Source organism: Poecilia latipinna, unplaced genomic scaffold (genome assembly GCF_001443285.1).
Source record: "Poecilia latipinna isolate Pla-1442-1.1 unplaced genomic scaffold, P_latipinna-1.0 Scaffold2818, whole genome shotgun sequence".
Classification (NCBI taxonomy): Eukaryota; Metazoa; Chordata; class Actinopteri; order Cyprinodontiformes; family Poeciliidae; genus Poecilia; species Poecilia latipinna.
The window spans coordinates 15188-36841 of record NW_015115434.1 but is presented as its reverse complement, the minus strand read 5'-3'; the positions used below and the strand labels follow the sequence as shown (position 1 = coordinate 36841).

The 21654-nt window shown below is 39.1% G+C and overlaps 3 protein-coding genes and 1 long non-coding RNA gene across 7 annotated transcripts in view; 2 read left to right on the top strand and 2 right to left on the bottom strand.

The window, feature by feature from the left end:
- LOC106939281 (mimecan-like) overlaps window positions 1-6902 on the top strand; it is a 12611-nt gene extending 5709 nt beyond the window's left edge. The window contains exons 2-6 of one of the 2 annotated variants that reach the window (XM_015021645.1): window positions 1572-1638; window positions 2395-2562; window positions 3178-3380; window positions 3584-3676; window positions 6430-6902. In XM_015021645.1, the coding sequence (XP_014877131.1) occupies window positions 1572-1638; window positions 2395-2562; window positions 3178-3380; window positions 3584-3676; window positions 6430-6600 (702 nt within the window). In that variant the 3' untranslated portion in view covers window positions 6601-6902. The remainder of the gene's footprint in view (window positions 1-1571; window positions 1639-2394; window positions 2563-3177; window positions 3381-3583; window positions 3677-6429) is intronic. The other variant, XM_015021647.1, reaches the window with a different exon arrangement.
- LOC106939282 (uncharacterized) overlaps window positions 1-7108 on the bottom strand; it is a 15067-nt gene extending 7959 nt beyond the window's left edge. The window contains exon 1 of the long non-coding RNA XR_001422804.1: window positions 6811-7108. This is a non-coding gene — a long non-coding RNA (uncharacterized LOC106939282). The remainder of the gene's footprint in view (window positions 1-6810) is intronic.
- Window positions 7109-12364: 5256 nt separating this feature from the next.
- On the bottom strand, window positions 12365-18597 carry LOC106939276 (centromere protein P-like). Of its 3 annotated transcripts, none has more exons than XM_015021641.1 (6): window positions 18335-18583; window positions 17415-17564; window positions 17180-17331; window positions 16618-16706; window positions 15281-15369; window positions 12365-12721 (listed from the first exon to the last, which is right to left on the bottom strand). In XM_015021641.1, the coding sequence occupies exons 2-6, from the start codon at window positions 17558-17560 to the stop codon at window positions 12646-12648; spliced, it is 552 nt and encodes a 183-aa protein (XP_014877127.1). In that variant the 5' UTR covers window positions 17561-17564; window positions 18335-18583; the 3' UTR covers window positions 12365-12645. The 3 variants fall into 3 exon arrangements, with proteins under 3 accessions (XP_014877127.1, XP_014877125.1, XP_014877126.1); XM_015021639.1 differs by lacking the exon at window positions 12365-12721 and adding an exon at window positions 14058-14956 and having other exon boundaries at window positions 18335-18597; XM_015021640.1 differs by lacking the exons at window positions 12365-12721; window positions 18335-18583 and adding an exon at window positions 14058-14956 and having other exon boundaries at window positions 17415-17568.
- Window positions 18598-18775: 178 nt separating this feature from the next.
- Window positions 18776-21654, top strand: part of LOC106939277 (nucleolar protein 8-like) — a gene marked incomplete at its 3' end in the record, with an annotated part of 17775 nt that continues 14896 nt past the window's right edge. The window contains exons 1-4 of the mRNA XM_015021642.1: window positions 18776-18856; window positions 19661-19905; window positions 20532-20594; window positions 20932-21010. Of these exons, the coding sequence (XP_014877128.1) occupies window positions 19785-19905; window positions 20532-20594; window positions 20932-21010 (263 nt within the window). The remainder of the gene's footprint in view (window positions 18857-19660; window positions 19906-20531; window positions 20595-20931; window positions 21011-21654) is intronic.

Below are 21654 nucleotides of genomic sequence, written 5' to 3'. Positions count from 1 at the left end.
GGAGGGCGGGGGTCCCACAAGTTTTTCGGTTGGGGGTTGTTTTTTTTTTTTTTTTTTTTTTTTTTTGAAGAACAATTTTGTTTACAGAAACTCCAATGTTCCTCTTACTTGTTATTCCAGTTTTGTTTATTAATTTTGGATATTTAAAATGTCTTCCAGTTCTAGTGTTAAATATTCATTAGAATTTAAAGTTTATTGATCTCTGAGAATGTGTTCTTGCATTATTACCATTAGATGACTTGAAAATGGTCTCAAAACAACAATATTATCGTTTATTGCAATAACTTCTGGGATAATTTATTGTCCAGCCAAACTTGTTTCGGCGGCAGGCCTAGGCGGGACCTGGTGGACAGACCTGTTAGTCAGCCTCTCATGGCAGAGCAGAACGGATCAGGGGCGGATTTCATATAGAAGAGATGGCCGATTGATTGATCAATGCTCTGAGACTCTGAAATATTAAAATAGGTAGCTATATACATCTTTTGAGGAAGTCTCAGGTATTCTGAGGCACTTATAGTCCCTCCACTGTACTGGGAGACATTGGGTGTCATTGGTTTGGGTTAAATGGATCCAACTTGGTTCCTGTAGATGCTGGACTTTTCCAGTGTTGAAGAAGCAGCACTCTTCTCTCTGTCCTGATGGGAATGTGGTCCTGCAGGGATGTCAGGTGTGAAACTCTGAGTTTAAAAAGCTTCACCGGAGCCTTGATGCTTCCCTCACCTATCAGGTGTTGGATGAGAACAGCCAATGTCTGCTTCCTCTGCAAAGTGGCTGGATTTACCCTGAGGGACGCCGTCCAGAGAGCAGACTGCACTCACTGCTTCTACAGCTGAGCAGGTTGGACATCTGGTTTGACATGTCCTCCTGAGAGAAGACCCGGGGTTGGATCCAGGAGCCCTGGAGACGTCATATCTCACGTCTGACTAGATAACAGCTTCTCCAGATGAGCTGCAGAACCCAGCTATGGAGGACTGCAGCTCTGATTACTGCTTCCCATCGATATCCAAACAGAAAAACACTCCAAAATTAAAAAAAAAATCAGATCTTCTGCTAGAATCAATCTGAAATCATTTTTTTTACAAAGTTATCTGCTTTGTGTTAACATGAAACAGTTTATTCATCGGTTGGAGTTCATCAAATAAAAAACAGTCAGAAACCAGAGGAAAAGCAGCCAAAGACCAAAGGAACAAAGCCTGGAGGACAACGGACCAAGACTGGTTTAAAGACAAAAGGAAGGTCTAAATTTAAATGTTCCTGAAAACTTGTTGGAAGAGAAACATTTCTACTCCAAGAAGTGGTGTCAGTTTATGCAAAATATTCCAGAATATTTCCTTCCATTCAGTTTGTTCAGTATGAAATCTTAGTCATTTCAAACAGTCGATTTATACTCTGAATCTGACCAACCTATCTTCCTCTGCAGGCCTTAAAACACGACTATAATGCAGAAAAGTTCAACAGAACCCGCCTGCTTGTCCACTCACTGCAATGAGCATGCACATTTCCAAACCTGACCAGAATCAGAGATCCAAACACGAAGCCGCTGTGTAAACAGTGTTTGCTTTCTCCTGCAGAGGGCGCTACCTCCTGCTGATGAGCCGGATGCCAGCATGGCACCGAAGGAAAGCGACAGCGGTGCCGGTGAGAGAAAGAATCTGGACCTGTAATTCAGTTCTACCCAGAACTCCTCCAGACGCAGCTTTAGCTTCACCCGATTCACATTCTGTAAAAATCTTCTATTAAGAACCTTTGGCATCCAGTTATTAATCAGCTAATCTAATCAATTATCAACAAATTAGCTCTACACTAGAGCTAATTTAGACAGAAGAGGCTGAGATTTCACATGTTGATGGTAGGAAGATTTTTATCTTCAGCCTTTACAACAAATGGTCAAGTATTTACTAAATCAATGTTATTGCATTCTAGACAATACAATGTTTATTTTCTTATTTAAAAAAAAAGGAATTTAATTATTTATATTTTTATGTATTTTACTATTGTATACAATAAGTGGTTAAATGAAAAATCTGCAAAATGTGCAGAGTTTAATCCAATTAATAGTCAGAATAATCCTAGTCCTAGAATAGTTAAACTCTCAGCAGAGAAATTACTTTAAAAATCTGTCATATCTTGACAGAAATATTCTCAGTTAAATTGTGTGAAGCCCAGCAGATTCTGTTGAGTTTGGTGAAGTTTTAAACGACTACATGAATAATCAGCCATATAATCAGAAGCCAATGAGCGTTTTTGAATGTTCAGAAATAAGGAAAAATAAATAAATCATCACCTAAAATAAGATATTAGACTGAAATTAAAGCATACATTAAAATATCTAAATGTGACCTGGTCTGTCGGGTTAACCCTGGTCTTTGTGACCCGGTTCTGGTTGCTGTTCTGCAGATTTGCCCACCTGCCTGCTGTGTGTCTGCCTGTCCGGTTCTGTGTACTGTGAGGAGGTGAGTCCAGACATGACCAGTGTCCCCCTGCTGCCCAAAGAGACCGCCTACCTGTATGCTCGCTTCAACAAGATCAAGAAGATCGGGAAAAACGACTTCGGAGACACGGGTAAGTCCCAGACGTCTGGACAGAACATCTGGACTCAGAGCTCAGACCTTCGAGTCCTCACAGCTGCAGAGACTCCAGAGTCCAGGGAAATAAAACGTGTCAATTTTAAAAGTGCAGGAAAAAAAGAAAAAGGCCTGGGAATTTTGAATTGATTTAAAATGCTCAAAAATCTAATTTAGTCTGCTTGTTTTTGTAAAGTCATATTTCAAATAATCCTTTGTTGATTTTTTTTCATATAAGAAAAAGCCAGGCAGCTAAGATAACCTTGTACTGGTAATTTAAGTTGCAAAATTTTATGCACAAACCTATTTTTGTTTAAATATAAGCTGATGGAATCTGATACAGTATGGAATTGTTTAAAATAAATGTATTATTTGCTTATGCTGTCTTTTCCTCTCGTCAGTCACATAATTTAAACAGATTCTTTAGACTGAGTAGAAAAATTAGTTTCTGAATTGAAACTAGAAATTGAATTGCTAGATGCTGAAAGATTCATCCCTAATGTATTTGTTAGTTTAGCTTTTAAGTTGTCAAAAGTTTGATTTGATGTCTGAAAACCTGACTGGATCATGAATACTTGGTATTAAAAAAGCGTGCCTGTGCCATCTGCCGCAGTGACCCTGAAGAGGATCGACCTGACAGGAAACGTGATCTCAGAGATCGACGACGGCGCCTTCTCCAAGCTCACCCTGCTGGAGGAACTGTCTCTGGCCGAGAACAGACTGGTCAAACTCCCCGCCCTCCCCGCCAAGCTCACCTCCTTCAACGCCAACAGCAACTTGCTCAAAACCAAGGGCGTGAAAGCCAACGCCTTCAAGGTACGTCAGCAGAACCCGTCAGGTACCAGTCAGGGAGTGTGAATCCTCTATATGAGGTAAAACCAGATTAACTTGGTTTAATAAGACAGTTCAGCCCTTAAAACGGACATTAACTCGTCTGTAAATGAAGAAAGCTGGATGATGTTGCTGTAAGTAAACCGAAGATGAGAAGGAAGCTGAACAGTCTCTGCTCTCCATGACAGAAACTGACCGGCCTGGCCAACCTGTACCTGGCCAACAACCAGCTGGAGGCCGTCCCCTTCATCCCAGAGAGCGTCCGCATCCTGCATCTACAGGTCTGCACCAACACAAGTAGTTCATACATGATGCATGGATGCTTTTATGATTAAAACCTGAATACTGTGCTGTGAACTATGGATGCACTGATCCACTCTTTTCACTTCTGATCCCCATATCTCAGGTTTAGCATCGGCAGATTCCAATCAAAACAGAAAAACAGCCCAAATTAAAATTTTTATATTTTTAAATACAGACATAAATCTACTGAATTACAGAATTACTTGGCAACTCTGGACCAGTTCAGCTCACTTAAATGCACCAATAGGTTCACAGGCTTGGTCACACATGCACAAATAACTTTAGTTTATTCAGTGAGTGCAGTCAGCAGATAATTGCCAATGTAAAATAAACTGAAACTGTCAAAAACAAGAGGTTCACTACTTCAGTCAAACATGTAACAGTAAACTGCAATAAATCTTCATCCAAATGACTCAGAAAGTGCAATTAGTAATTCTAAATATAATGTAAAATAAATAATAAAGCACAAAGAATATAATTAAACTGAGTAGATCTGTCCTTGTGGATCGGGCACATTGCCACCAATATCCGATCAAGAAGATTTTCACTATCAAGATCGAATCAGATATTAATATCAGATTGGTAAGTCTTTTGTAAGGACTTGTTTTAACCCCTCCCCCCCTGCCGCCCCCCCAGATGACACCCTTAAATAAAACTGAGTGTAACATGTTAGAAATGTCATCAGAGGTTTTCCAGAGAACATTGAGGAGGTTCTGGTTCTGATTAATGTAGGTTCTATAAGAACATCTCCCAGCACTCTGATCAGTCCATCATCTGGACCTGGACACGGAATGGACTGCCTGCTGACCGAACAGGACATGGACGTCCACCCAGACTGACAGGAGAGCTGTTAGTCTGACTTTTATAGAAGTCACTAAAGAAGTCCTGTTAGCAGTTAGCCATGTAGGAGAAGATGATCTGATGAGAGGAGACCAAAATCAAGCTTTCTGGCCTACAGACAAAACTATAAAAAATAAAATAAAATAAAAATACACCATCCACTTGATGAAGCAGGGCGGTGGGAGCATCATGCTATGGGTCAGAGAAGCAGGTCAGAGGTGATATGAAGATGGATTGATCTAAATCAGGACAATCCTGGAAATAAATCTGAGGTTCCCCTTCTAACAGGACAATCACCTTCCAGCCAGAAATATTATGGAAAGAAGATTGGCCTAGTCAAAGTCCAGTCCTAAATAGGTCTGGGCGATATTTCCAAAAAATTATATCACAATATATTTTTAAATACCTCAATAATAATATCACAAACTATATTTCACACTTTCTGTTTTTTCTTTCTGCATAACTACATAAAAATATTCATATATAAATATACACAAAATCACACACAATGCTTAATGCCTCAAAGAAAATACAAAATGGATAAATAGAAATGTAAACTAATTTGGTTAAGTAAACAAAACAGTCACAATGAGCTACCAAATGGAAATAAAATACTCAATTACACAAATTAAACTGTTGTGGTTCAACAGAACATTACTTTTATAAGATGTTAAAAAAAGTTTCCCCATCATGTTTTTTTTAAACAGAAACATTATGTGCAAAACAAAGACTCTTGTTTTAATATAAAAGAAAATTCTCCTTTTAAAAGTGCTCAGCACTAAAATATATGTCATAAAAAAAACCCTCCAAACAGTAAAAGCTTGAGAACACATCCAAATAATCTGGAAGTTTGTTCACTTCCCTTTCTTACATCTGTCACAGAAATTTCCACTGAAGTAAAGACTGTCAGAGTTTTTACTCTGAGCTTCCATGTTCCCACTATGCAAACTGCAATCCAAGCCACACTTTTCAGATTTTTGGTCCGTCTAGTGCCCAACTCCAGCAGTCGCTGAGCGAAACGTCTCCATTCCACACAAAGTTCAGAAAATTTTCCCTCAACTGCTTCTTTAATAATCCCAATAAAACGAATTCTGGTTATTTTTAAAAATAAATACATAATAAGTAAGATAAGAAAATGCTAAATAAATACAATTAATTATAATAAATAAGTGAACATAAAAAAATGGTTAAAAAAAGAATAAATAAAAAGGTTAGTTGTAATGTGACAGAATGTAATAAGGGGCTGTGAATAATCGAACTGCTTTGAACTCATTTAATTTAATTTTTTATTTAATTCACTCAATATTACATTTGAATAACTAAAATAAGTCATGAGTGAAAAGGAGCAGAAAAAAGTATAAACTTATCATTTCTGCGCCCCTATTCACATAAATTTAGCTGTTCAACTCTTAAAGACTATTACTATTTCCCTTAGTGTATTATCAGCCTGGCGGGCCACCAAGCTTTTTTTGCACCCCCACCAGACTGACATTGTTTGTTTATCTATTACCGTTTGGGGTTTTTTTATACACCACTAACAGTGACACCAGAGTCTCTGAAATGGTTGGAAGCACAAGGCAACATAGGATGGTCAGTATGTGAATACGTATTGAGATTGAGGTCAGGTGTGTTTTATTAAATTCATTACCAGTCTACATGCTAAGTACTTAAGCGAATAAAGTGACACGTAATACCTACTCATATTTTCAAATTTTCAAATTCCTCGTCAACATTTTTTAACTTAAGAACACGTTGGGTTGCCAGATGACTGCCCCAGTGATCCGACCCGCGGGCTTAGCAAGTGTTCTGTGTGAAACATATATAAAGAACATAAAACAGAAAAATTAGACAAAAACACATTAGCTTATTCTTCACTCTTCCTGTGTTTCAGGACAACAACATCACGGAGGTGAACGTAGACACCTTCTGCAAGTCCGACAACTCCTACTATCTACGACTGAGCCTCTCTGAGGTCCGAATGGACGGGAACCCAGTGGTGCTGTCCAAGTACCCCGACAGCTTCACCTGCATGAAAGTTCTGCCTGTGGGCCGGTACCGCTGAGGAGAACCAATGCCCCAAAGACTCACTCTAAAGCCTCTGCAGCAGAACGGTTCTGGTCCGGTTAGTGTTGTCACTTTAACGAGCAGCGACGGGTCCAGCTCGGCTCGGTTCCCCTCCTGACTCTAAAGAGATTCTCTTAGACTTTAACAATAATAGTTCTGGACCGACAGAACCTTCAGCTTAGATCCGGAAAAAGACCCAAAATAAAACAGAATTTATATTTAAAAAAAGGGAAATTTATTCTGCATGATGAACATTCCCTATTCATCAGAGGATCCCCGTTCACTCATAGCAAACAGGCTTCTTAATTTACTTGTAATGATTTTCCCAGGTAATAACAGGTGAGTTTTCTCTTCCAGTCTAATCTAATTTAGTCTCGTCGTCATGGTGATCCTTTGTCAACTGAACATTTTAGACGTTTCCCTCCGGATGCAGAGCTGGATAAATGAGCTCCAGTGATTAATCCAAGCATCCGATTCGTCTGCATGGCCTTGCAGACAACAGTGATGATGATGATGTTCTGTAACTTGACGTCAGTTTGTTTTCTAATTTATGGTCCAGTTGAGGTGAGCTGGAGAACATGTATCTATGAGCTTCAGTAATGTGAAAGTTACTCTCTTGTTTTCACTTCTTTTCCAGGTAAATAAATCTTTGTTTATGATAACTGATGTGAATAAGAGGAGCTGTACAGAAGGAGGCGCGTGTAACATGGCTGTATTTGATACGTTAATAAACTGTTTTTGATTACAGTCAGTCTGGACTATTGCTCCGTTTTTATCATGTCACATTTATTGACAGGATGAAGAACCAGGAGTTTATTATAAACTAATAGCCAGTGCTGCAGTATGACAGGATGAGTCTGACAAACTGTGGTGGATAGATGTTTCAGGTCTATATGGTCATCATTTATTTTTATCTCCAGTTTGCAAAAATATGATCTTAAATTTTGAGGTGAATCCATACTCATCTTTCATCAGTCTGGCACTGAAACCACAATTCACCAACATCCTGTTCAACTTAAACCTGAGCTCACGTCAGAAAGGTGTAGCTCCATAAACCGGGTCTGCAGGACCAGAACCAGAACAGCTAGGCCTGTCACTGTAACAGCTTTTGCTGGAAGTTTAATTGTCCATTTAAAGTAGTATAGCAATATAATAATGCAAAAACACAATATCAAAGACCATAATGAACATTTGAGACTAGAAGACATTTTAAATATCCAAAACAAATAAAACAACAAATATGAAGCCTCTGTAAAACAAAACTAAATAAAAAATCTATCAAAAAAAGGGGCTAACTGAGACCAAAGCACCAGACTAAAGACTTTTGTCAGTTTTTGATGGAAAGAGAAAAGAGAAAAATAATAAATCATGCAATTGAAAATTAGTGGGCTTGTCTAAATTTATCATTTGATTAACTGATTTATTGCTTATTGCAACAGGCCGAACAAAACGCACCACAGTCATCCAGCTGGGTGATGTAGTTACTTAGATGTAATATTTTCTTGGCTATTATATTTCAACTGTTTCTACATCTCAAAATAGGTTATAACAGTAAGATTAGTTACCAGATGATACGTTACATTACGATGTCACCAGGTGACTCTGAATCCATTTATTCAACGAACAGAACACTTATATAGCGCTTTTCAACCTCATAAGGTTTCTCAAAGACGCTTTACAATGAAATTAGTTGCTTCCATTCATACACACATCCACACACTGATGATGGGAAGCTACTGATTGCAGTCACAGCTGCTCTGGGTCAGCAAGGCTGACATTTTGCACCATTGGCCCTTCTGAAAACTGAAGTTATTTTCTTTGGACGAGTCAATGCAGAGCTTCAGCTATCACAGCTATAAACTAGCGATCAGGCCCAAACTCTGGGTGTAGTGATGCACTTTGACCTGAACCTTCAGAGACACATAAAGACAGTTACAAAGTCGGCCTTCTATCAGCTGAAGAACATTTCCAGCATTAGAGGACTCAGGAAGATCTAGAGAAACTCATCCATGTATTGATTACATTGATTATTGCAACAGTGTCCTATAAGTCTGAATAAAAAATCAATCAGACAACTGCAACTGATCCAGAACGCTGCTGCTGGCGTTCTCACAAAAACCAGGAAGATGGAGCACAAAACCCAGTTCTAAAGTCCCTACAGAGGCTCGCTGTAGCTCAGAGAACAGACTTGTTAGATTATAAATCAGTGAATGGCTCAGCACCACAATACATTAAAGATTTGCTGCTGTCATAGCAACCTTCCCGACCTCTCGGGTCTTCTGGTTCTGGGGATGCAGAGCAGAACCAAACATGGAGAAGCAGCATTCAGCTTCTATGCACCACAAATCTGGAACAAACTTCCAGAAAACCACAAAATAGCCGAAAACACTGAGTTCCTTTAAATTAAGGCTAAAACCCACCTGCTTAGAGTTGCTTTTATTAGTAGTAACTGGAACATTGACCAACATATTTGATGTGTATTTGCTTCATGAAATGTAATGACGGCATTTAACAAAATGCAATGTTGATTGCTGTTTCATTGTAAACTGTATGATGTTTTATGATGTAAAGCACTTTGAACTGTCTTGTTGCTGAAATGTGACCTAAACTTGACTTAATAATACACTGCCTGTTCAAACAACCGTGAAGACATGAACTGTTCCAGAAGGGTCTAATTGTTGGCATCAAACAAAGAAAACATCTGAGAGCAGCATTGTGTTGAAAAGTTTGTTAAAAATTTTAAGTAGGAAACCATTGTCTTGACTGTTCCTGATTGAAGAAGAAACGGCTGTGTTTGACCTAGAGCATTTCTACATGAGCAAGATGAAGGGACATGAGCAAGATGAAGGGACATGAGGGTTTCAGGCATGAACAGCTTTAAGAAAACCACTAATCACTGAGAAAAATCAGGGAAAATGAGTTCAGTTTGACAGGGAGCATAAAAATCAGCCAATGGAAGAAGATCCTGAAGAAAATGTGTCTCAGCTCCTAACTGATGGATGAAGCAACAATAACACAGCAGTCACATGTTTTCCTGAAGCGCTGCAGCCCAGATTAGAACCAGAATGCAGTAATGTGAGAACACCAAACTGAAAACATCCATTAGCCGAATCAGACGGCTCTTATCAACACAAGCCGTTAACATGTCTGCGTACCTGAGAGGGAACATCAATATGAGCAGCCAGCACTGCTGAGGCTCATAAAGCCTGAGGTTGATAGCTTTGGTCTGTTTAGCGCTGCGGTTCGCCAGCAAGAAAAACTTTTAACACTTTCCATATAATTCATTTATTCTGTTTATTTATTTAACCGGTTTTAAGCTGGTGTTGTCTGGCTGTTATTATGGTATGGAGAACGTTACAGCTGGATATTTACGATGAGGAATGACATTTTCCATGGAAACCCTGAAGCAGACGCAGATGAAGCTAAACTGCAGTGTTTGCAGCACGCGGCCCAGTATGGAAAATGTGTGTTAATCGTCCTGCCGTCCTGCCAACTGGGCTGGACCGCCGACTCCCCGAGTAAGCAGGCCAATGTGTTCCACACCGCCGCCGCTTGGCGTGTTATTTGGCATTTAGCTGCAGCCTGTCCAGCACCGTCCCGCCCTGACATTTAGACTGGTCCCGCTAATTTACACCTACGGCTCTTTTCCTCTTCATCATCTGAGCAACACAGAAATATGAGCTTCTGCAGAACCTAAACGGACTAAAAACAAGCTGCTGGACTACGGAGAGCCTCAGTGAGTCAGATAACGGCAGAAATCCAAACAAACCCAATTGGTTCAGGATGCCTCAGACATCCATCAGTCTGATGAACAGAACTTGGAGCAGGTTCTGCTGTCATAAAACCGTTTGAAGAGGTAAACAATCTGAGCAGATGTGCATCTAATGAACATCTGGGTCTCCACTGGAGAAAATTAAAACAAAACCAGAAGAAGCATTAATGTAATAACCCAGAACCAGGACCTCTACAGATCAGTGGGAGGTTCTGGGCTGTCCAGTTCTGCTCTGACTCACCTGGAAGTGCTGAAAGGTTCTGGTCCGATCGTCGCATTTCTCTGAGTAACTCCTGATGGTTCTGAAGAACAACAGGAGGTCCCGGGTTTCCTCCACCCTGAAATCACAGCACATCGTCACACGATGGCGGCGTTCATCAAGTGACCATAGCAACCAGAAACAGCCCGGCTGCCTCTCGTCTGAGCTTAAACTGTTTTGTCTTTGTTTGCTTCAAAGCCACAACATCTTATGGCGTCACAAACTGACTGCAAAAATTAAACACACAAAAATAAAATACAAGAATCCAGATACTTCATTTTCAACCCCAACAACAGATTCTGAAAATATTAACATTTAATTTGTATAACTTTTGATTTATTAGAAATAATGTAACTTCACAGATTGCCAAGTTACAGCATCTGTAAAAATATTCACCCCCTTGGATGTTTTACCCTTTTTATTGCTTTTACAAATCAATTATGATCCACAAAATTTGCCTATTTTGATAAATAAATGAATAACAAAATTCCCTCTCATGCCAAATGACAAATTATTTCTAAAAATGAAATAAAATTTAGTACACTTTACTGTGCCAATTGACTTTGTAAAAAATTTATTTCAGTTGAATCATACGTCCATTTCAATAAATTCTAGTTAAAAATCAGAGCATTAAGCTCAATTTATTGTTCAAATTAGTTAAAAAGGGTTATGTTTAGGGAAACCCAGCAGAGAATGGAGTCATTAATGCAGCTTTTACACCTCCTGGACCAGCAGGGGGCGACAGTGGAGAGGAAAACCTCCTCTTTAACAGGAAGAAACCTCCTGCAGAACCAGAACCAGAACCAGGCTCCGTACGAGAGAAAACATCTTAAAATCTGATTCCCGGAAAGCCAAAAAGTCAACATGACTTCAGTTAAACATAAACCAGTTTTTATAGTCTGGTATAAACCTCTAACCTAGTAGAAACATGTTTTATTGTTCTTTTTCTTTTGTTTAGTTTTTTTAAACAACAACCTGCCTGTAAGACTACAGATGGAAATTATCCACTTGGCTATAATCTTATAATATAAAATATTTAATATGATTCGTCCCATTATTAAAAAAATAAGCTGAACTGGAATATTTACAACAAAAAACAGTAGAAATACATCATAAAATAGGATCCAGATTAAAGCAGAGCTGCACAGATCAGGAAATTATTTAATCACAATAATAACACTGAAACTGCAACGATGGTTATGACTGATCCACGTTTTCAGACACTTTGGCTGCAAAATACATCAGGTGTAGAAAATTAAAGGCATCCCACTGGACAAATGTGTTATCAAAATGCTGATTAAAACATGACACACCTGAATGTTTATGCATTCCCTTATTGTGTGGTAAATATTTTAATGTGTCATTAAATTAAATCACTTTTAACTTTGATTTTTAAATGTTTTGGGGGTTTTTTGTAATTTTTTTGTCAAAAATAAAAAAACACATTTTGTTGACTTTCACTAATTTCTAAACAAAAATTCTTTATTGGTACTATAATTACCCAACATTAGCAACACACCCATCCAGCTCCTACAGGCCGATATCAATGTCTGATGACGCACATGTTCATATGCAACTACACTCCTGTCAGGATGAGGTCTGGACTTTGACTAGGCCCGTGCAGCACCTTGATTCTTTTCTATTTCAGACATTCTGTTCTCAACGACTGTTAATGATTTTCACAATCAGAAAACATCTTCATATCTTTATGAATTTAGCCTGACCTTGTTTCATTGCTAACATTTTAATATAAAGCTGATTAATTTCTGAATCATCCAGAATAATACAGAGCAGAAAATAAAAAATAAAGCAGTTTCTTCACTGAAGCAGGCTGCGTATGACATGGCGGAAACGTCTAGGTCTGGTCCAGAGTGTGACGGAGCCTGGGACCTTCTGGTGAAGGATTTCCAGAGTTTTCCGAGGGGGCCCAGGGCTAGACGGCAGCCGGGTTAAATTTCCAGATGACTGTTATTCCGCACGGAGTCGATGGAAACATGGCAGCAGCCTGACTTCTAATGCAGCACTATCAGAGAGGCAGACGGAGACAGAGCGATCCCAGCTTGATAGCTGAAGGACTGACTGGCTGAACTGGGTCGGGAGAAAAAGATGAAATCTTCAGCGGGGAACACCGGGAATGTTGAACAGATTGATCTCGATGTGAGTGAATGAAGGCATGAGGAGGTTTTCAGTTTTATCACCATAGAGAATAAAACTCTATAAAGAACGGAGCTATAGACAAAAAGTCACATTTCAAAGCAAATCAACAACGACCAGCTGACAAATTAGGACTAATCGTATTCAGCTGAAGCCAGAAGTTTACATATGCCCAATTAAAAGATACTTTTTATCCACTTTTTCCTCACTGTCTATTTGCTAAAAGTCACAATGATGAGTGAAAATGTGCAGGACAAAAGCCACAGACTTTGTGAAGATGCAGCTGATGCTGGTAAGTCAGACATTGTCCACAGTGAAATATATTCTGAACCGACATGGGCTGAAAGGCCGCTCAGCGAGGAGCTGCCTTTTTTTATGTTTCACTGCAGAAGAAACATAAAAAGCCAAATTATAGGAACAAAGATCTTCATTTTTGGAAACATGTCCTGTGGTCTGATGAGACTAAAGTGGAACTGTTTGGACACAATGACCATTGTTACATTTGGAAAACAAATGTGGATATGATGGTGGCAGCACCATGCTGTGGTGGTTTGTCACAGGGGGAACTGGTTCACTTCATAAAATAGATGAAAACATGAGGAAAGAGCATTGTGTGGAAAAACTGCAGCAACATCTGCTGTGTATAAACTTCTGCTTCCAGCTCCATGCTGTGTCTGTGTCTCTGCAGAGAGAAACTAACAGTAGTTGACATCTTTGTGAAAGGACCAAGGAGTCACAGGGGGGTTGAAGTCAACCCAATGCAAAGCCATAACGCTCCACTCATAAAAGGGCAAACAGGCTTCAAGGCCTAATGGTGCATTGCTGGCAAGATTATAATCCCATATTAAAACAAGAGAGATAATCGGACAAGCAGCCATCATATGAAGAAGAACCAGTCATCATCGATACCGGAGGAGGAATTTCAGGACTGGGTCTGGTTTCCTCCTAGCTGTTAGCCGTCTGGTTCACTGATTGGTGAATCAATGATCTCCAGATTACAGATTAAAACCCATCAAAGAGATGCCTCTAAACTGCAGCTGAAAGCAAGAAAGAAGATGAAGAGTGGAGGAGATGCCGTCCATCCTCACCCAGACTCCTAACAACAGAGAGGTTTCAGAGAGCTGAGCAATTTATTTAAAACACCTGGGAATGAAATAATTCAATAAAACCTCGGTAGAGTAGTTCAGATCATAAAAAGGTTCAACATGTCTCCTTTAAAAGCTTCCAGCTGAAGCTCTACCTTCAAATAGAGGTGCAGTCGAACATATTTTAAACTAATTGAATTTTAATGAATGGAAAGTTTATTCACAAGCATTGTTTTCCCCTCCTGCTCAGTACCAACAGTCACTAAATCAGATCAACATCAGAAAGATCCACATCAGCTTGGATAAAGTGGGTAATCCTGGTGGAGGAAACCCACCCTGACCTCAGGAGAAACTAATCAGCAGCACCTGAACCCGGACGGATCCATCAGAGATGGTCCTCTGGGCTGGACAGTAAGGACAGGCTGAAACACACACATGCACGCACGCACGCACGCACGCAAGCACAGATCCAGAGGTCCTGACGGAGCAGCAGCAGCTGAATCATTGTCTTCAGTATTTTTCCATGTGCTGGTTGCCAGGTTCTGCAGTCTGGGTCATCCGATCCAGATGTGGTTTGGCCTCAGACTCAGAGCCAATCAGAGCAGAGCAGACGCTCTGCAGCAGAATGAAGAACGGACCAGAACCTCTCAGCTCTGGGTGTTAGACTGACACACTGATAATAGGGTCCTGGTCCCACCTTGGCCTTTCAACCAGGATGAGGTCTGGACTTTGACTAGGCCACTGAAATGCCTCGATTCTCCTCTTTTTCAGCCCTTTTGTCGATCTGCTGCTCAGTTTGGGACCCTGGTTCTGTTGAAGACCCAGTTTGGACCAAGCTTCAGATGTAGGACAGAAGGGCTCACATTGGACTCTAGAATACTTTGGCTGCAGTCAATTACAGCAGAAGCCCACTTCGTCATCCTTCCCCCACCATGTGCAACAGTTGGTATGTGGTGTTTGGTTCTGTCCATCACAGTTCAACATCTCCACTCTGGTCTCATCTGTCCAGAGGACTTTGCCCCATAAGTCTCGTCCTTCCTCCAGATGCAGTTCTGCTGACCTCAGCCCGGCAGCCATCTTGTTTCTAGAGAAAAAAAAAAGCTCCCTCCTTCAACCCTTCCAAGCAGCCAGACTGGTTCATGGTCATGATCTTTGACTTTTAACCTGCTAACTGAGGCCCGTAGAGTCTGAGATGGAGAGCTTCGGTTTCAAAATGAAACATTTATATCATGTGAAATTATCTTAACTTTAAAGTTTTCTCAGTAAAAGTCAGAGATTCATTTTAGAGGATGATGATAGCTGAAATAATGTATTTTTCCTCCTGGTTTATGTTTTCAAACCCTTCCACCTGGTTACTCCTCATTTCCTCTCAGATTATCCCCCATTAGTTATGACTGCAGGTCGGTACCTGGACAGAAAGCTGCTGAGGCTCTGCAGGTCGCTGGAGTCCAGCACCAGGTTCAGATCTCTGATTCTCCGCTCTGTTCTCGATCCGTCCTGCAGACATTACAGCCATCAGTAAAAACATTCCAACATCTGCTCCAGTTGGCTAACAGATCCAGCTTCAATCCTGCTTGCACAAATTAGAAATTTACTTTGACTTTCCTAAATTAGAAAAATTATTTCTGTGAAACTGTTTTATGATTCAAACAGTTTCAGTTCACACATACAGGAAGTATTCAATGTGTGGTTTACATGATGCAAAATAGATATTAAGGAGAGTTAGACTGGAACATGTAGGACTGACTGCAGATCTGTCAGTCCACAGGGAGAGGACAGATATAGACAGAGACACATGCGCCATTCAGAGGACACAGGAGGAGACAGAAGGACAGCATGAACAAATTCAGACCTTTATCTCCATCTAGGGATGGACAATATATCAATAACAATATATATATATATATATATATATATATATAAGAGACACATGCTCAACAACAATAGACAATACATCCAATATATAGAATATTCACTAATCCAGAAACACACAGCATTCTGGGAGATATAAGCTTTAGTCACTAAACCTCTAACAACTAGCTAAATACGGTTGGTGGCATCAACTAACTCACTCACTCTTCGGTTACCTAGCAACTCATTCTTTGGTTACCTAGCAACAACTTGCTGAGAAACTTGCGCAGAAGAGGTTTCAGGTTTCACTAGCATGCCTCATAACTGATTAAAAGTTTAAAAAATGGCATTAAGGGAAAACTGGATAAAACAGAAAAGGTCATGCTCTGAGTTTGGCAGTATTTCAGATATTTAAAACAAAAAAACTAATTAATAATTAATGATATCAATCTTTTCCAAAAGCTTGTTTCTTGTTTGGAGGACTGTTTTCCATATTTAGGGGCAGATGACTGAATCCGTAACCAGTAGTTATTGAGTTTTTAAAATTTATCAAGCAAATAATTGACTTAATGACTTAAGTACAGGTGAAACTCCTTCCTGAAGTTTCAAGAGCAGCTGAAATCACTGATATAATTATAGCTCTCTGTTCCCCTCTGCTGGTTAAACCCTGAACTATTTTCTAATATTTCTCTCCGTAGATCTAGTTTATCCGTCATCTGACACTGATCTGGAGCTAACAAGGATAGAAAGCAAAATCCTATCTCCTCCTTCTAACCTAAACACAGCCAGAGAAACAACAAACAGTCACAAGAAAATTAAAAAACAAAGAGGCTGAGAACAGCTCTTATCAGTAAAACAACCATAAATAGACATCAAGAGAATAAAAAGACTCACCTTGAGCTCAGAAAGCTGGAACTCTACCTGGAAGACCAGCTCATAGCTGCGACCTGACAGACAGACCTGGTGGACCACCTCCTGACCGCCTGACACACACAGAAACATCTAACACTAGACTTTTATTCTGAAAGAGAAACTGGGCATCTGACTAATGAGGAAACTTGATGCAGCTTAAAAGCCCAGTAAGAAGGTTAGAGTAACTGGTTTAAAATAACACTGATAAAAACATGAGTGTAATAAATAAACAACATGTTGAGCACATGGCCACTGACAGAAGCTGCGTTTCCATGACAAATGTTCGGAAATCTTTGTCTCTACTCTGCTGATGTTAAAACAACACAATTTCACAACTGCATTAAAAAAGAAATTAAATTAAAATCACACGTGAATCAGCCTGTTCACGGGTCAAAAAAAATTGATGGCAGTGATAGATGTAAAGAGTTAGAAAAGATAAATTCATCATTAAGCCATGTCAATTTCAATTTCTGCAATTTCATGGTCAATGGAAACGCAGCTAGATGTCTAGTGTTGGAAATGTCCAGCAGATTCTCTTCCTTACGGCTCTGCAGGGTCTTTGTGATGCAGCTGTTCAGGCAGATGCCATTCATCTGAGTCTGCAACTTCAGGTCCTTCTCCAGCTCCTCTACTTCCTCCTTCAGCCTGGACACCACCGTCTCCTCCAGGTCCTGTGTCTGTCCACAGACAAACGCTCTGCAGAGACAGTCAAACATCCCATCGTTTCTCTCTGGTACCCAAACATGGAACCTGATGGAAATAAAAGGAGGTAAACTCACAGAGCGTCCTGCATCTGTCCCCTGAACTGGACAGAGACGTTTTCCCAGCTGTCCTGCCGCTGCTGCTGCAGAGCTATGATCTCTGCCTGCAGCAGCTTCACCTCAGTCTCCAGCTGCTTCAGCTCCTCTGCCTTCTCCTCACTCATCTTCCTGGAGAAACAGCAAGAACACTCAGATGTGGGCCTGTCACAATAACTAATTTTGCTGGACGATAAATTGTCCCAGAAGTTATTGCAATAATCAATAATATTGTTGCGTGGGGACCATTTTAAAGTAATTTAATACATTCTCAAAGATCAATAAACTTTAAATTCTAACAAGCATTTATCAAGGGAGATGGAAGACATTTCAAATATCCAAAATAAATAAACAAAACAGAAACAACAAATAAAATACATTTTTATAAACAAAATTGTCACTTAAAAAAAGGCTAGTTGAAACCAAAGCACCAGATTGAAGAGTTTTCCCATTCAGTTTTTCGTAGAAAGAGAGAGAGGAAAGATACAAATAGAAATTTTTGAGCTCGTTTTAATTCTCTGATTAGTTTTGCTGCGCTTTACTTTTCACTTATACTTGAGTGATGTTAGTATGAAAGTAACTGTCTTCCTCTATAACTGGAGAACAATGTCTGGCTAATCTATTAAGTCTATGTCTTTTAATCAACAACACAGCCGACAGACTTACAGTTTATGTGGAAGTGAAACCTCTTAACACCAGCTTTGCTTTTCTAATGTTATTTTTGCAAAGTTTGTTGCTCTACCCATTTCTGCTACCATTTTTGGTAGTTTTGTGTTTCTTATTTATTAAGAAACACAATAAAATTCAACTTATACGTAACCAGAGAATTCTACACAATAAATTCGGAAAACATTAAAGTTGTTTCCAACCATTAAAAGGCTAATTTAAAACTTTTTACTTACCTGGACTGAGTATCCCAGCTGATCTCTGAAGCTAGCTGTTTGCAGCCTCCCGCTCTCTGGACTGTACCACCTCTGGCTGAAATTAGAGGGTGAGACGGTGTTGCTGTCGAGCCATTTTGACCTTACTGGGTGCTTCTGTTGGTACAACACCACAAATATAAGTACAAATCAATCTAAATGTCATAAAACAATGCGTTAAAGTTGGTAACAGACTGTAAAATAAGATTTATTCGGGCGCAAAAAGGTGAAACATCCCCTCGTCCTCTACACAGTAGACAAGACACAGGAAATATCTCGAGAAAACCCGAGAAACTGTCTTTTTTTAATTTTGTATATGTATTATTTTTTTATTTATTAAAATCTGTTTTCCTCTAGATATTTCTTTTAATATTTAAAATGCTGCCATTGTGTTTTTTTACATTAATATAAATTACAATGTACGCGGAACGTTTTCAGATAAACTACCGGAAGTAAATGTCAGTCGGACTCGAAAGGGCGAAGCACCGGCTGAATACATGTGAGGTAAACATTAGAAATTTCTGTTTTTGCTGTCAGCCTGTAGATTTTAAAATTAATTTATATTTTTTTGATGTGTGTGTTCGTTGTACATGAGGTAGTCTTACTTTGCTCAGTCTCTGTGTGTTTGAATCTAATACTAAACATGAAATGATTACGAGTTTATTCTCCTGTTTTCTGTTCCTCTGTCCTTTAAAACAGCTTAATGTTACCTGCAAAAATATCTCAAACCTGGATATTACTTCCAGATTCCTCCTGTAGACGTCAGTAATCCATTTAAAATGGACAGCAGCACCACAACTGTCCCGTCAGCTCCTTTATCCATTTGATTTGTTGTTTGATCTTAGATAACATGCACTTTCTTGTACATTTTATTCCCACTACTTTGTTTGAACTTGTAACAGTGTTTCTCATCCTCCTCCAAGCAACCTGCGACTTATGTTCAATGTATTTTGGATATTTTGTGCTTTTCCCCTATTCATAAACCCTTAGACTGTTTACATAGCTTCATAAATTCGGGCTATATCATATATTTATTGTATTGTTTGGTTTGATGTAATTTTTATCATACCCACAAACACAGACCAGGACAGATCAGTTAGAAGTAATATATATAAACTTTTTTTACTGTTATTAAACTGATTATCCAAATTGACCTACAAAGATGTTGATGAACTAATGAGTTGAACAATTTAAATATGTTTTCAGAGAAAAATGATTAAACCCTAAAAACCTTTTGACTATAGAAACAGAAATGCCTGTTCACATAAGAAGCTGCTCCATTTTCTAACATCTCTGTCTCCTTTTAAGGTTTGTTGCTGAAATAACTGATGCTGCTCCTCACACATCAGTAGATGTCTGGATGGCCGTGTTAGCTACAGGCTGCTGGTGTTTGCTGTTCTTGCAGTGACTTTGGTTTTGTGGATTCGGCGCAATGCGGCGGCTTTACGTCGGCGGGTTGAACCACACGGTCACCCAGAAGGATTTGAAGGACCGATTTGAAAAGTTTGGAGAAGTTCTGGATGTAGAGCTCCGTACCAGGAAGGATGAGGAAGGTGAGAATGATCTTGATGGTCTGAGAGTTGTAAAAGAAGTTAATGTGTTTTAATATCATAACCACCAACTGGAGGTTATCATCCAAACTCATAGCTGTCATGTAAAATAAATGAGAATCAGTAAGTCTCTCACTCATTGAGGCAGTTAATGAAAACATGGCCTTTAAGATAAAGATCTTAACATAAGATAAATAAAAAGCATCATAATTTAGAAATGTGGGTGAAAGAAATTATGTTTAATAGCTGCTGAAATATTTGTCATGGTTGCTGTTTAATCTGACACATGAGCCTCACCAGAATGTATATTTAAATTTTTGAGTATTTCAGAGATTGTAGTGATATGAAAAATTTTCTGATATTTCTGACATTATTTTGATTTTACATCAAAACTGCTTTGAAAACTGAGTAGTATTTTAACCAAATTAGTGGATATAATTTTTCTTTGAATATTTGTTTCTGCTGAAAGCTTAAAGTTTCTGCAATATTTTCCAATCAAACCAAGAAAAGAATGATTTTAACCAAAAGGTTTTTGGTTAAAATCAGGATGCTTCTTAGCAGGAAACATCCTCCCTGTTTCCTGCTGCGGCTCCATCAGATGTCCTGATGTTATCTTGTTTTTCCTGCAGGTATTCCTTACAAAACATTCGCCTACATCAACATCAACATTTCTGAAGCAGACCTGAAGAAATGTAAGTGAAGAAACTTCTACAGTCAATATTTCCACCTTGAAGCAGCTGCAGGAAACTTTCTCTGTAAGATAAAATAACTCCATCCTGTGACCTGATGACAGCGAGATATTGTCAGACATGTAGTATTTATTTCCCTTAAGACAGATTGTAGATTTTTATCTAATAAATAAAGAGCTGATGTAGAGAGTATTAAATGACATTAAGCAGCCCTGAAACTAATAATCTGATGTTTTAGAACATCAGAGGAGGTGAAATTTTTCCCAGTGTTTCTGTTTACTCTGAGATTTATGTGACATCAGAGTTCAGGTGGTTTTACGTCTTCGTGTTTCCTCTGCAGGTATGACGGTTCTTAATAAATCCAAATGGAAAGGAGGAACTCTGCAGATTGAAGCAGCCAAGGAGAGCTTCCTCCACAGGTTCATTTTTATTTTTTAAAGCTTACTGATTATTTAGCAGACTAGTGGTCCACATATACATAAAAAACAAGACTCGAGTTTCACTTTATTACTGAACTTTACATCCTGGGAAAGAAATTAAATTTTATACAGAAGATCTGAAGATAAAATGTAGTACAGCAGACAGAGATTTATGTCAGTGGACTATTTGAAAAAGAAAATATTTTAAAAAGCTGCTGGATTTATGGGTTGAAAAAAGTTTTTAGTCTGTCCTAGAGATGCACTGATCAGGATTTTACCAGCTGATACAGATTTTCAGTTCTCTAAGTTCTGATCTGCAGATCAGTTTTGAATAAATCGGTAAAAAAAAAAAAAAAAAAGAGTTCTTCAATAGTTCATAAATTCATCTCAGATCAGAGCTGATTTAAGAATAAGTTGGCTGATTATCATCAGTGGTCAGTTAATTAAAAATGGCATCTAGTACTGTTTGTATTGTAATTTTATGACTCTATAGAAGGGGTCCCCAAACTTTTTCCTGCGAGGGCCACATAACTGTTCCCTTTTCTGTTCGGGGGCGGTCTTAGTTTTTCGAGAAAGAAACCATAGACAACTTTTGTTGATGGGGGGGGGGGGGGGGGGTATTACTGCCGCCCAACATTTCCGCT